At 42.8% G+C, this 14,736-nt stretch overlaps 1 protein-coding gene across 5 annotated transcripts; it reads left to right on the top strand.

The window, feature by feature from the left end:
• The first annotated feature begins 459 nt into the window (after window positions 1-459).
• LOC133836549 (putative uncharacterized protein DDB_G0271606) lies at window positions 460-14,493 on the top strand. 5 transcript variants are annotated; one of them, XR_009893745.1, is made up of 9 exons: window positions 460-552; window positions 645-801; window positions 2,008-3,301; window positions 8,885-10,055; window positions 10,752-11,140; window positions 11,204-12,186; window positions 12,248-12,483; window positions 12,847-13,028; window positions 13,124-13,214. XR_009893745.1 is itself a non-coding variant. In XM_062267110.1 (8 exons), exons 2-8 carry the CDS (start codon window positions 707-709, stop codon window positions 13,309-13,311), a joined length of 4,332 nt encoding a protein of 1,443 aa, XP_062123094.1. In that variant the 5' UTR covers window positions 460-552; window positions 645-706; the 3' UTR covers window positions 13,312-14,493. The 5 variants fall into 5 exon arrangements, 3 of the variants coding, with proteins under 3 accessions (XP_062123094.1, XP_062123095.1, XP_062123097.1); XR_009893746.1 differs by having other exon boundaries at window positions 12,248-12,459; XM_062267110.1 differs by lacking the exon at window positions 12,847-13,028 and having other exon boundaries at window positions 12,248-12,459; window positions 13,124-14,493.
• Window positions 14,494-14,736: the final 243 nt, after the last annotated feature.

Consider the following 14,736-nt stretch of genomic DNA (forward strand, 5'->3'; position numbering starts at 1 on the left):
CCAATATTAATTCTAGATAAGTTAAAGTGCATATTTGAAGCATTTTGAACTTGAATAACTGGAAATATTGTACTCTCCGCAACTGAAAGTTTATCTCCGCTGTCTCGCACAACAATAATAATAATAATAATGGCAATAGCAACAGACATTTCACCTTTGTCACGTCTCTCTCGCTCTCGAGCCGAAGCTGGAACCGAAGTCAGACTCTCGGGGCAAAGCCGTAAGCCAAGCAAAACTTTTTAATTGGCGGAGAGAAGACTTTTGAGTGCGAGTATCTGTCTGTATATGCCTCGTATACAATATCTTTCTATATATAGTATATTTTAGTTGTCGTAGTCATAGTCAAAAAGTAATACAATGTGCTTTATTTTGTATGCTAACTTTCGCTACTTTTTCTCTATACAAAAAGAACCTTGACAATTGGAAATCATCACGGCGAAAACGTGTCGAACACATCATCGATCGTGTGGTTGAAACGAAGAAGCTCGAGCTTGAGGAACATGATCGCACGCGACGAAAATCGAAAACATTTACCGAAATGATGGAGGAGAGGCAAGTAGTGCACACAACGCACATCGCAAAATTAATAAAAATATCCGAACTAGAAGCATGCTTATAATGAATTTCAAATTTCTTTATCACAGAGCTGAACGAGGCGGTTCGAGAGGACGCGCTAAATTGGCATCACTGGCTGTTTACAACGAGGATGAGGCGAATGATTTCAGTGATCTGGGCATCGGCACCAGCAGCGCCAGTGGCAAAAGCAGTTTGTCCGAGGATTACGACAACAATAGCGTTACGGTAAGTCCAAAATGAAAAAAAAAAGTGAAGGTTACTTCTAAGAAGTGAATGGCAAAAAATGAAAGACGCAGTAGGAATGTTTTTATATAAAGTTGCTTAACATGTGAATCCAATTGATAACTACAAAAAAATAATATTTTAATAAAATCAAGTCTGCAAATAAAGTAAAAGTTTAGATTGCTACACAAAATCCAATAAAAAAAATAAAGTAGAATGTCAAAAAAAAATATTTGATCGGTTTCTTTCTAATTTCTTTGTAATTTGAAATATATTTTAATTCAACATTTAAAATATTGACTATGTTAATAGTCTACATAATATCGAAAAGTTTGTAAAAGCTGGGTTTATTGTAGTACCAAAGATTTTTTTCTGTAAGACAGCAAAGCTAATAAAAGTAATTTCATTATTTGTCTTTACCGCAATCACAGAAACTTTGCTATTATTAACAACTATTTAATGTGTGAAAATGTTTTCCATTTTCCATTGGCGGCTTCGTTTCATTCATCTGCCATTCGTGATTATTTTATTTATTTTAGTTTGGTTGTGCAAACGCTTATAAACAATTACAACAAATTAGCAATTAAACTGAGTGTATAAACATCTCGAAGCAGTCTAAGCAGTGGCTTTCAATTGAGTCTCAAGCGGAGACTGTTGGAAAGTGTTGCGAGCTAATAAACACAAATTGTTTATTAATCAAATGCGTTCACAATCACAAGCGCACAATAAAAACTTATAAACAATAAGCGACAAACACAAACAGAAAAGCAAATACAAAAAAAAAAAACCATTTCACATTGCCAGCAACAGAGCAACAGATTGAGCAATTAGACGCGCTTGTCGCCAACCCATAAAATGCAATCACATTATTTATATGGCATATATATTTATGATGGTTCATGGCATCTGGGTGAGATGGGTAGGCTAAGGTTAAGTCAAGGAAAGATCGCTGAGAAATAGGGTTGAAATAGAACTTTTGAATATTCAAATTTTATATGTGATGTGGAAGATGTTTAAAAATAATGTATAAATAGTAAACAAATCAAGGTTAACTCGTTTTATGAAGAGAATTAAAAAAAAGTATAAATTTAGAAATGATAGCACGCTTTTTATAATGAGTAAATATATAGCAAATATCTTTTGACAAAGAATTGAGTATTGCATTTTATATCACAACGATGACTAATACATTTCTCTCCTCACTTGCAGAGCGACAATCCGGTTGAACTGGACAAAGCCGCAGGCGCAGCTGGCGACGAAAGCACAGAGCAGCAGCAAAACCACATCAATAGGAACCGCCTTGGCAATGGCAACCCAAGTTGCGGCCAGCACATCGAATGCCAGCCAGCAGCAGGCAACTGTTGCAGCAGGAACAGCATCATCAATGGGCGCTGCCACACGCGAGTACATCTCATCGCCTGGCTACGATACATCGTCGAGCACAGCGGCAGCCAGCTCTCCTGATCCTTGTGAATACACCTACGAGGGCGCCATACAGGATTACAAGCAGCGAGTGCAGCGCGCCAGCAGCAATGGCAAGATCAGCAATGGCAACAATGGCGCAGCAGGCGAGACTATTATTGGCTATCCGACACGACGTGGCAGCAAGATCGAGGATCGTTTAAGTGGCTTCGAGGTGACCTCGCCCAGTGACACGCAGGAGGGTGCGGAAAAGCAAAAGGTGGATGTACCCAAGGTGGATATATCGAAGCGCAAGGAAATCTTTGAGCAGCGCGACACAGAGCCAAAGTCCAATCTGGCCAACGGTGGTGCAGTTCCGCCACCCAAGCTGGTGCTGCGCGAGCGTCTCACCAATGGCAATGCGAATGGTAATGCCAATGGCGCCCCAGCAGCTGCCGCTGTCGAGGTGAAGCGTCTGTCGGGCGATTTGACCAGCATACGGGATCGCATGCAGAGTCTGGAGCAGCAACGAAATGCGTTCAACTCCAGCAAGAGCGTGGATGTGCCTGTGCCGCCACTGAAGCAGCGTCTGAATAGCCTGCAACATGCTGTAACCAAAGAGGAGCAACAAAAGAAGCCACCACTTGTGGCGCTCATCGATGCACGTCAGCTGGAGATTATGCGTAACGAGGAGCAGCGCATGCGCCAACAGCAGCAGCAACAAAGGGAGCGTGAACAAAAGCTGACGCAGCCGCCCACATTGATTGTAGAGGAACCGGCGCCGGTGGCAGCCACCCATGATGACAGCGGCATACAGGCGGATCAGCAGGAGGAGCTGCTTAAGGAGCAGCAACAGCAGCAGCAGCTAAACGAAGCCATTGCCGCCCTGGCTCTGGAGGAGCGTCAACTCGAGGAGGCGGCCAATGCTGTCAATCAAATTGAGGCGGAGTTCGATGAGTTGACCGATTTGCAGCCAGCAGAGTTGCCCAAGCCAACAACAAAGGCAGCAGCACCAGCAACTGTTGCTACTGCGGCAGCAGCAACACATGCAGCGACAGCAGCGCAACAGACGCAGCCAGCGCCCAGAGACATGGAATTTAGTGTAAGTTCTACTAACAATTTTATCGATTCAGCTATGTTAAGTCCACGTAGTGTCAATGATAATGATGTTGTAGTAGCTTCAGCTTCCCAAGCGGTGTCGGTACAAACCAACAATCCCTATTCCACTCCTAATTCCTACAACCCACAATCGCCCTGTAACTTGCGTAGAAAGCCCTCCAATGAAATGGTCCATGCGCGTAATTTGCTCAAAATGTTCAAGGAAACCTTTCAAAATGACCCCGAACTAGACGAGGCCGCCGAACAGCCTCGTTCACCACCTGGCCAATTCAGCCAGATCTTTGACTTTACCAAGCCAACTGCAAAGGCAGCTACCGTAACTCCCAGTCCAAGCCCAACTCCGCAACCCATGTCTAGCCCCCCAGCAAGTACAAGAGCAACAGCAGCAACAACCTCAGCAGCAACCACAACACCACTAGCAACACCAACAACACCCTCTCCCACTCAAATACCACGTCCCTTGGGCAAACCACCCATGTCCCCGAAAGCGGTGCGCTCCAAGATTGCCACCCCAACAACGATAACAACACCACAACAGTTTAGCATCAACGGACGCGTCGAGATCTTTAACTCGCGACAACTGGAGAAGCTAGAGAAACCACCAACACCTCCGCCCAGGCGTGCTTTTAAATTCGATCACGACACAAGCGGAGGCGATGTGCATGTACCGGAAGTGGTGATGTGTGCGCCGCCCGTGACCATTGTGAATTCTGAGGAGCTGCCCAAACCCAATACGGTTAAATCGCTGTCCAGTTGCTTTGGCCAGCAAGAAACAGCTGTCAAGTCAGGCAATCGTACTCCCACATCACCCATTGGCAATCGATCTGCACTGCGTGCTGGCTGCACCTCGCCAAGTCCAAGTGCATCGCCACAGCTGCCCAAGGCGCTGCCACGCAGTCGCATACCACAGATAACTCCTCCGGCTTCGCCCAAGCCCCAACATCGTGCACTGGACATAGTGGATCATGCTCTGATCGATCGCAGCTCGGGTGATTATGCGCCAATTATGGGTCAGACACAAGCTGTGGTGCACACGCCTCCCAAGCCACGTCCAAAGCCACCCACAACGTTGCCCAATCTGGACCCCTTGGCACCTAATGATTCACTTCAGGTGCACGTAACATCACCCTCTCAGATGCCCGCTTTGCGCGTCTGCACGCCCAACGAGTCCAGTCTCTTTAAACTGGCCAGCTCGGCGCCCACCTCGCCTTCTACCGCCGAGCTGGAGCTGGCACTTTGTCAACAGTTCCTGGACAGTGAGGCCAGCAAGCAGAAACTGCATTTGGCGCCCGAAGATGAGGCGCGTCTAGAGCAACAGGCTGTGGCCGAGCTGCCCTGTGATAGAATCGATGTGGCCAAGGTGCCCAAGTTGCCCAGCACAGGGTGTCAGACCATTACCGAGCAGCAGTTGCAGAGTTGCGACGGCCTTACGCGTGAACTTCCAGAGCCGTCCATACCGAAGGAAGAGGATGTGGCGCTATGTATCGGACTGCTTGACTGTCTGGCACCAGCCCAGGAGCCCAGCTGCGAGAGCATCGATGTGCGGGAGCAGCCAGTGCCGGCCACAGGTTATCAGAATATCAGCGATGCAGATGTGAAGCGTTGCGATGGCTGGCAGGGTGTCAAGGAATCTAAAACCAGCATCAAGCCCGGCACAAGTAGCTCACCCAGCTCGCCCATTGGAGATGCCCGAGCCGCACACTCGAAGGCGCTGATGGAGACCTGCGAACAGATCATTGCCGAGGAGCGTTTGGCCAGCAGCCAAATGATGCGCTCATCGTTGCCCGAGGCGAGTGGCAACACTGGCGGCTCCACACCAGGCACACCACTGATGGGTCGCAAGTCCAAGATACCCATACCGAAGCCCTGCTGCATATCCGCTTCCAATACGGACTCAATTGGGCGCACGGGTTACATGCCCGCTGCGGAAACAGAACAACCGCTGATTGTGCGCAGTCACGTAGTGGAAACCGAGATCAATGTGAAGCAGATAACGCCACCAAGCTCACCCAAGGCCAGCAAGACTACAGCGAAGGAGTCACACGACAAGGATAAAGAGAAGGACAAAGTGAAGGAGAAGAAGACCAAGAACATTTTTGATTTTCTGCGTCGCAATTTCGGACACCACGAAGAGTCCGCGACTCCACAACCTCATCCCACACTCAATGAGACCCTAGAGCCCAAGGTAGTGCTGACAAGCACACGCAGTGGCGTCGATGTCGTCAATGCCGATGAGTTTGTCAAGGTGGACAATTCCAAGTTCTATTTGCCCCCCGAGGAAGCATTGCCTCCACCTCTACCCAAGACACCAGCCCCTGTTAATATTGAGATACGTAAAACAATCACAACTGATGAGATATTGGAGAATAACACGGAACAGGCATTGAGCCAGGAGATAAGCGATCTTCTCGATGATGAGCTTAACAAGCTGGAGGCGGCATCGGGAGTAGGATCAGGGGCGGGCGAGGGAGCGGCCGCAGTTGGTGCTGGTCACTAAAGTAACGCGATCACATTTCGTAGCCTTAGAATCAAAGTAGATTAAAGCTCACAAGGCTTCACTAAACTTGTCCGAAAGCTCTCTTTAGCGGCAATTCGAAGAAGAATTTTATTCAGGGTAAAATACTCGAAAGTAAATGAATCAAAGAGACTATCCAGAAGTTTTCAGAGTTTATGGAAAAGCTCTCTTCTTTAGTAGCAATTGATACACCTTCAAAAGCTGTATAGTATATGCATCGAAATCAATCGAAATCGAATTTATTTTGTGACTATTATCGATAGAATTATATCGGTAGCAAATGATACATTTATTTAGATTTTTTGTTATACACATTATATTATATTATTTTCCATTTTATACATTTCTGTTGTGGGGCTCAAGCTACGTAAGCTACAGTTTTTTATTATTTCATTTCTTTCTTTGTTCTTTCAACTACTAAAACCAATTTTTATGTATAAATACGAAATTTTATTTATGTAAAGAAAAATGTGAAACATATGTTCTATGGTTATATATTTTATACACACTACATATCGTGCTGAGTAAAACTTCTAATACACAAAAAAACGAAAACAAATGAAACAAAACCTCAAAAAGCATACCAAAATAATGAACAAAAAAATAATAGTAATGATAATGATATAATAATAATAATAATATTAATAATGTTGTGCTATTTTATGAATAAACAAAAACAACTACAAAAACAACAAACTCGATACTACAATACGTTGCGTAGCGGAAAAAAATAATTCAAACTCGCCGGCAGTTTGAACTGCTTGCACATGCAAGCAGTGCACCCTTCGCACTTGTTCTGCTTGATGTCAATTGTCTGCTTCTGCAACTGCTTTCTTGTAGCTCTTGTTAATTCCCATGGTGGTACTTTTTGAAACAAAGGGAAATTTGGTATTTGATGCCCTTGCAGAAAGTTGTCTGTCGTTTTCAATACCATTATTATCAATTGTTTAAACAAAATTTCTGCAAAGGTATTTAAACTTCGGCATACCGAAGATAGTTCTTATTTCCTGTTTAAACAAAAATAAAAAAGCGAAGGAAGTCTTTCGATAATACACTGTCCAATGTGCCCTGGTCCTTGTTGTGTTCTTGTCTTGTCCTATCCAGCTGATTTAGCGTAAGTAAGCTCCAAGGTTTCAAGGTTAAACATTTAAGGCTTTTCCGTATACTGTAAATACTATATTAGCTATAAAACTATCTATCGTACTATTGTCGTAATGTGATCATAATCTGTATGCATATCTTTATATCTATATACATTTCTCTTACATGCCTTGCGCTCGTATTGTTGGCTAAAATTATCAAATATTGTATACATTTAAAACTGCTACTGATACGTAATTCAAATGCAAAATGCAGTTACATAGTTTACATGCTTACTGCCAGCAAAAGTTGTTGCAAGTTTACAATTTTCGAGGTAAGCGGTTGTGTCTCTATCTTTCTCTCTCTCGCTCATTTGTACATCTCATATGTCTTGTCTCATTTCTTTGGTTCTTTGATTTGTGTATTCTGGTTCTGTTCTGTTCTGTTGTTTTTTGTGTTTAGTACTTAAGTTCCAATGTTCCAATGCATGTTCCAGCTACACATGATGTCTGCCTATTTTACCTACATATTATGGAAAAGCCAAAAGTCAGCGTGGTAACGTCACGACCTCCGCCCCCGCTTAGACGACCCCCAAGTGAGGTTTCAGTTCAGCTCAACAGTGCATACTTCGTGGCGCGTTTACCCAAACCCCAAATCGTTCCATATGTACTATATATACCTTGTTATATGCTCTCCATGCGCATTCTTTTTTTCTGCTTTTCGCAATTTTGCTTTATCTGTAAGTGAGCGGGTTAATGCGAACCCTTTGCAACAGTTGCGTTTAGTTGCCTTTTGGCTTTCAACTGTTTTGCTTCGCTTCAGACACAGACCGGGTATCTGTTTCATTCGGTTTTTATCTTTATAGTGCCTCTCATTTATGTCTGTATACTATACTTATACCAACCAGCCAACTAAAAATAATCAGTGGTTCCGTCGGGGGGTACACCTTTAGCGCTATACGTTCTGCTTGTCAATAAATAAAAGTGCGTCAGTTCGGGGCAATTATATTTTGATCGACACAACATGGTAAGCACACATATCCGGAGATCGAGCCGACTTCAAGTGTTATTACAAGCTGTCAGAAAATTTATCATTTTTATTTAATCAGAAAACACTCAAGTTACAAATCCAAATTGACATTGAGATTTGATTGTAATCTCTAGCAAAATTCGTCGACATATTTTCCGAAACAAAAATTTAGATATACACTGAGGGATATTCCTGAAAAAAGTAAAGTAAAATTGTATAAAAAGTCATTTAAAATATATTAAATACCTTATTTCAGCTAAAATTTATAGTAGTGAGATTAGCAATATGTAGAATATAATTTTCAACTAAATAGTAGTAAAAATTCAAGAGTGTTCAGCAATGGTTGTTAAGAAATTCATAGGAATTCCATTTTATAGCCTTAACTTGCTCTTCAAATTAACAACAATCACACTGTCATTATATTATATAGTAAAACTGATAACTAGAGCTCTAGTACCCCAGTTTATAATACTATAGCTTATCAACAAGCAGTTTAACCAACTAGAATTACTTCCCTACATTTATTTTCGTTGACTTCAGCTATCAGTTGGCCAGTTGCTTCGAGTGTCTTAAGGGAATCAGCTATATATATATGTACATATATTTATATACATACATACGTCTTGTGTTTATTAACATGTTCTGTGTTGATTGCTGTCAATAATGGAACCCTTTGACTGTTGCGTTCCTTCATGATTTGCGTTATTTCTTATCGATTTTGTTTAATTTGTCCACAATTCGTGTTGATTTTGTGTTGTTTGTTATTATTCTTACTTTTTTTTACATAAATTTTTTTTTTGCTGCTAGCTCTCAGCAATTGTGTAAATTAACTTAATTAAAATTTGTGCGACGATGGCGCATTTTTCTCTGTCTCTTTCGCACGCTTTGCCGCTTTGCTCACACACTCAAATGTTCGCTCGCTCGCTCATCCGTTATCCACAGATCAACGAAGCTCTTGATTTGGCGCTGGAGGCTATTGACAGAGAGTCCAGCAGCAAGCCGGAGGAGGAGCAGCAGGAGGAGGAGGAGGAGCTGATCGTGGAGGAGAAACAACTACATAGACAAAATACTGAAGATAAAATGAAAATGGTGGAGGAGGTGAAAGAGGTGAACGAGGTAAAGGAGATGCAGACGGAGACGAGGAGCGCAGCAATGCCAAATAAAACCGATGAGCAGAAGAAGAAGGATGAGGAAGAGGAACAAAAGGAGCAAAAGGAACTACAGACCGTTGATAGAAAGGAACCCATCTATGAGAACGTCAGCTCGACTATATCTATGCAACAAGTAGATAGTGAACAGGCAGCGATGACAACGACGATGATCATTAGAAGAAGCCACAGAAGAAGCATTCCAAATAAAAGCAACAATAACAATAACAATAATACTAATAATAACAACAACGAGCATAATCAAACTAACAACAATAACAATAACAGTAATAACAATCAAAATGACATAATAACAACAATAACGACAGCGGCTACATCAACAACAACAGTAGCAGGAACAACATCAACAACTAATCCTGACTTGGAGCCATACTATCAAGTGCCCAAGCCAGCAGCCGAGCCCTATTACGATGCACCCAAACATCTGCGTCCCATTCCCGTGTACGAGAACATCGACATCTTCTACACGGGTCTGGAGCTGGGTCACAGCAGTGTCACGAGTCTCGTGAACATGGAGCCGCCCAAGGAGAAGCCACCGCCGCCGCCCATCGAGCCGCCCACAACGGAAGAGATGGAAGATGCGCATGCCCACGATGATGATGAACTGGATGCGGGCACCTGGTCATCGGACAACACGTACGAGACCATTTCGAGCAATACGCGCCGACAGCTGCAGGCACAACAAGGACAACTGTTGACGCCCCTGGCGCAGCCATCTCCGCCCATTAAGCGCATGAACTCGACGAAGCGCATCAAGAAAGAACTGCGCAACAAGCGTTCCAGTTTCCTGGGCATCGAAACTGACGCGGATCTGGACGATGTGGATAGCTATCTGGAGCTGACCGTGGCGCCGCCACCGGATATGGCGCAGCTGCTGCAGGAGGAGCGACGACTCGAGAAGCAACTGTACATCAAGGCGGGTCTCTGTGACAGTTCGGATACAGGTGAGTTGAGTGTACAACTAGAGGAATTGGGGCTTAATAGAGCTGATAAACGTTTACAAAGCAAATGGGCAAATTACTACCGGGCGGGCGGAAAATGGAAAACAGAGAAGGGGGAGGCTCGCTGGAAACGCACAGTGAGGTTAAGTATAAATAATCCGTTTAGTGAGCGTCGCATGGAAGCGTTAAAGGGAGGGGTGACTAAACAACGCTAAACGGTGCGGAACTGTGTCATACCCTGCTTGTTAATTGGGAAGCAAATAAACAAAGTTTAGGAAAATCCCGATTGTGTTTGATCGGAAAAGAACATAGCTTTGTAGTGCTCCCTTCATTTGAAATTCTCGCTTCCTTTTCCCGAACTTAGAAGCTAGGCAAGGAAACATCATCATCATAATCTTTTAAACTAAAAAAACTGCCGTCACTATAATTGGCAGCGCCACCTTGCAAAGTTGGCAAGGCAGGGATATTTACAAATCAGTGCCAGGTGGCAACGCTGTCGCACTTTTATTTCCTGACTTGGCAACATTGTTTTAAATGTTGGCTAGCAGATGATCAGTTAACAATAATCGATAAATCTGATGCAGTTGATAATTAAATAGAGATGTTCGAGACATTTTAGTCAGCTGACCCAACAAGTAGTATTAAGATTTTTTGCTCTGCTTAACCCACTTTAATCACATTTCATTGCTATATCGTTAGGTGAGAGCCGCGACTCGGGAGTCTCGGAGAATCACTCGCGGCAGAGCAGCGAGCACTACACGAACTCCTCGGAGGAGAACGATACACCATCGGAGGCAACACCACCGCCAATGCCGCCGCCACCAACATCACAAGCGTTGGCGCCATCGCAGCTCAGCGAGGTTATCTATCAGAATGAAAAGCTCCTCGCAGCGCAGACGCCGTTGCTGCAGACTGTCAAAGGCAACTCGGCGGAGTCGTGGACAGAGTCGGCAACAGCTGCTGCAGCAGCTACGCAATCGCTGAGCGAAGCCACAGCCACGGCCAATGCCAAGATGTTGTCCATCGAGGAGAAGATACGCGAGCAGGGCGAAGTGTTGCGCGTGGAGCGAGAGTTGTTGCAGTTTTCGGTAAGAAAGTATATTCTTAATTTGATATTCAATAACGATAACTAATAGTATTTATGTTTACAGCAAGAGGAACTGAAGCGACAGCGTGAGAATCTCTTGCTGCGCGAGAATCTGGCCCGACGCGAACTGCAGCATGGCGCCAAGATGCTGATGTCGAACAATCGTCGCTCGCTGCAGGATCTACATCATGGTCTGGGCATTGGCAATGGCATGCTGTCGGCCTTCCAACCTCCGCAGCCGCAGTTGCCCCAACAGCAGCAATTGCAGCTGCAACAGTCAGCGCAGCAGATCTATGCGAATGTGCCACAACAACAGCAGCGACCGCCGTTGCCGTCACAGCATGCATTGTCACAGTATCATTACCAGCAACTGGACACGGACTATCGCAAGTCAATGTCGGATCTGAATGAGTTCTCCAAGCGTCTCATGCTGCCAGCGACGCCGCCAACGCCGCCCACAAAGCCATTGCGTGCCATGCACCTGCCAACCAATGGCCATGGCCTGGAGCCCGATTATGCCGTCAGCTCGCGTCAGCGCATCCCAAGCAGTAACGCCTATGGTGGCTCGCTGGTGAAGATTGCCGGCGCACCAATGCCAGCAGCACCAGCAACGCGTATCACTGCGAATCTGGCGGCCGCCTACCATCATCAGTCAGCGCAGAATCTGAGCAACATGTCGCGCAACACGCTGCTGGCATTGAGTGCCACGCCCAAGCCCAAGTACACGGATGGCTGGGTGCAAGTGCAACAGCAACAGCAGCAGCAACAACAGCAACGCAATCTGGCCAATGATGCAGCCTGGCTGCAAAAGCGCAAATCCATGCCGGACTACAATGGAGCGCTCTACAACAATGGCCATGCCAATCACTGGTTGCTGCAGGAGGCGGAACATCGCCGTCTGCTTGAGCAGCAGCAGCAACAGCAGCAGATGCAGCTGAATAGGCGCTCGATGCCCGCTGCTCCATCTAATGGAAAGCCCTTGCCGGATTCCATTATACAAACACTCACAGAGCGCGTGCAGAGCAAGGGAATTGGCGAACGCAAGCGGTAAGTATTAATTGAGCTTGTGGCATAAATCTTCTTATTTATACAATTCTCTTCATCACAGTTTCGATGGCAATGCCAACTACAGTCAGCTGAATAGCAATGGCATGGGCCTCAAACCGCTAAGCAACAACAACAACAGCAGCAACATCATTAACAACAACAGCAACAGCAGCAGCAGCAACAACAATACGAACACAAACACTGCCAGCAATCAGGAGAAGGTGCTCAGCGTCAGTGGCAAGAAGAAGTGCTCCCATTGCGGTGACGAATTAGGTAAACTTTGCTACTACGTTGGTTGTGAGTGTGGTTCTTCTACTTTCTATTCCTTCAACCTTTCGACACGTTGACACCTGATATTATTCTTCATTCTTCAAGACGTTTCCGACATTCATAGGCTTGCACAGCGAGTATCACAAGCCACCAGTATCTCAGATAGTTCCATACAACAGAATTGAAGATTATATAGATTATCTACTAATACTAACATCTTCTAATGTAGCTACTTCATCAGCGAAATGGTTTTATGATCTATCCCTATAATATTCATTGTATAAACATGACTTTCCCTAGAAAGCTTTTTCCTTTTTACACTTTCCTAACAATTTCTTCTTACTCTTCTTGTGTCTCTTTTTTTTTTGATTTGTAACATGCTTACCGCAGATTTGGGTTGCACCCACGACAATTGTCGCCAGGTGCACAAAGCACTCAAATATATTGTCTGGGTCTAGTCCAGACATCATCGATCAAACAACTAAAGACTTAACCGAAGACTAAAAATACTAACAAAGTTTACATTTAAAATATAATCGAATAATTAGCTGAATTTTAAAGCTGCCACTAAGGTACTTGAGAGCTACAATCAATAATCATAATGATAATCATTTATTGTACAGTGCTTTTATAATAACATTTCGATTTGTTTGTGCGTATTTCTTAGGACGCGGAGCTGCCATGATAATTGAATCCTTGCTGCTATTTTATCACATCAACTGCTTCAAGTGTTGCGTCTGCCACGTGCAACTCGGAGATGGATTGAATGGCACCGATGTTCGTGTGCGGAACCACAAGTTGCATTGCCAGAACTGTTATTCCAGCGACGATGGCATCAAGTTCAGCTGCGTTTAGATCGAAGACTATACCATATCTATAACTGTACTGTATTGAATAGTTGTTGAAGTTAACTTGTTGTTTGTGTGGCAACCTTCGATTATTGTTGTTGTTGTACTAATACATAATACATGCATAAATACATAGATACATTGTACTACAAACATGCATACATATTTAATGTTATAAACAAACGCAAAGTCAAAATATCATTATGAAACAGTTTTCAGCTTAAAGTTAATACCAACGAATAATGCAACGTTCAAATTCGCTGTTCGCAAATTGCAAAATTCATTAATTAATTGATAAATGTTTTTCGATTCAGATTTTAACTTTTTATATAATATTATATGTGCATGTGAATGTATACATATGCGTATTTTAAAGCCAAGCTCTCTTACTCTGTCTATATCTGATGTTTTTTGCCAAGTCAAAGTCAAATTCTATATAGACATACATATATGTATGTCTATATACTTATATATATACATAAGATTTAATGAGTGTTGAAACCATATAAGATGATAAATTTCTATGAATGTTGTTGAATTTTTTTGGAAATTGTATATTGCCTACAGACAGATATATATACCTACATATATATATATATCCTTGTTCGAGAAATTTATATTGTATATTAATTATAAAACATGCTGAATTGTCTATTAGCAGAAACAAATATTTACAGACTCACACTTACATTTACACGAATCCATTGTTTATTCAAAATTTTGTAATCTTTTAAACAAAATTTGTTAACTAACTTTGAAGACCAGCTCCTGAAATATACATATATACATAAAAACAACCTTCACGACGTACCCCATGTACCTTAAATTATACACTACACATACACACGCAGACACTAACACACATACATACTTACATATCTGCATAGAAGAAGAAGAAGCAGCGATTTTAATTCTAATTGTCGTTATTAATTGTATAACATGATAAACAATTGTATTTAATATATATATATATATATACATATATAAATATATACATATGTATTTTCTTATTCTTATTTATTGTAATTAAGCATTAACGATTCAAAATTTCAATTCATTCGTTTGAATATTGTGAGAATATCATATAAATACCAATATTAACCATTACCCGGTATGTGAATCATTTACTTTCTGTATAAAGGCAGCTTGAATTTCGTTTAGTTTTAAATAAAGTACATGCAAAATTCAACATTATTTGGAGTCTCTTTAAATTCGTTGCCCAAAGAGTAGAAGGCTAATAATATGGTATATTTGCAATGTAAGCTTTTTTTTTGCATTTTTGCGGCATATTAATTTGGTATTTTTAAAGAATTTTGTATATTCGCAATAGGTAGCGGACATACACAGTCGAGAACACTCGACCTTTTGAATAAAAATGAATGATCAAGTAAACAGTGTACTACACTGATACACGTCAATTATTATTTCAGTT

This window comes from Drosophila sulfurigaster, chromosome 2R, assembly GCF_023558435.1.
Source record: "Drosophila sulfurigaster albostrigata strain 15112-1811.04 chromosome 2R, ASM2355843v2, whole genome shotgun sequence".
NCBI classification, from domain to species: Eukaryota; Metazoa; Arthropoda; class Insecta; order Diptera; family Drosophilidae; genus Drosophila; species Drosophila sulfurigaster.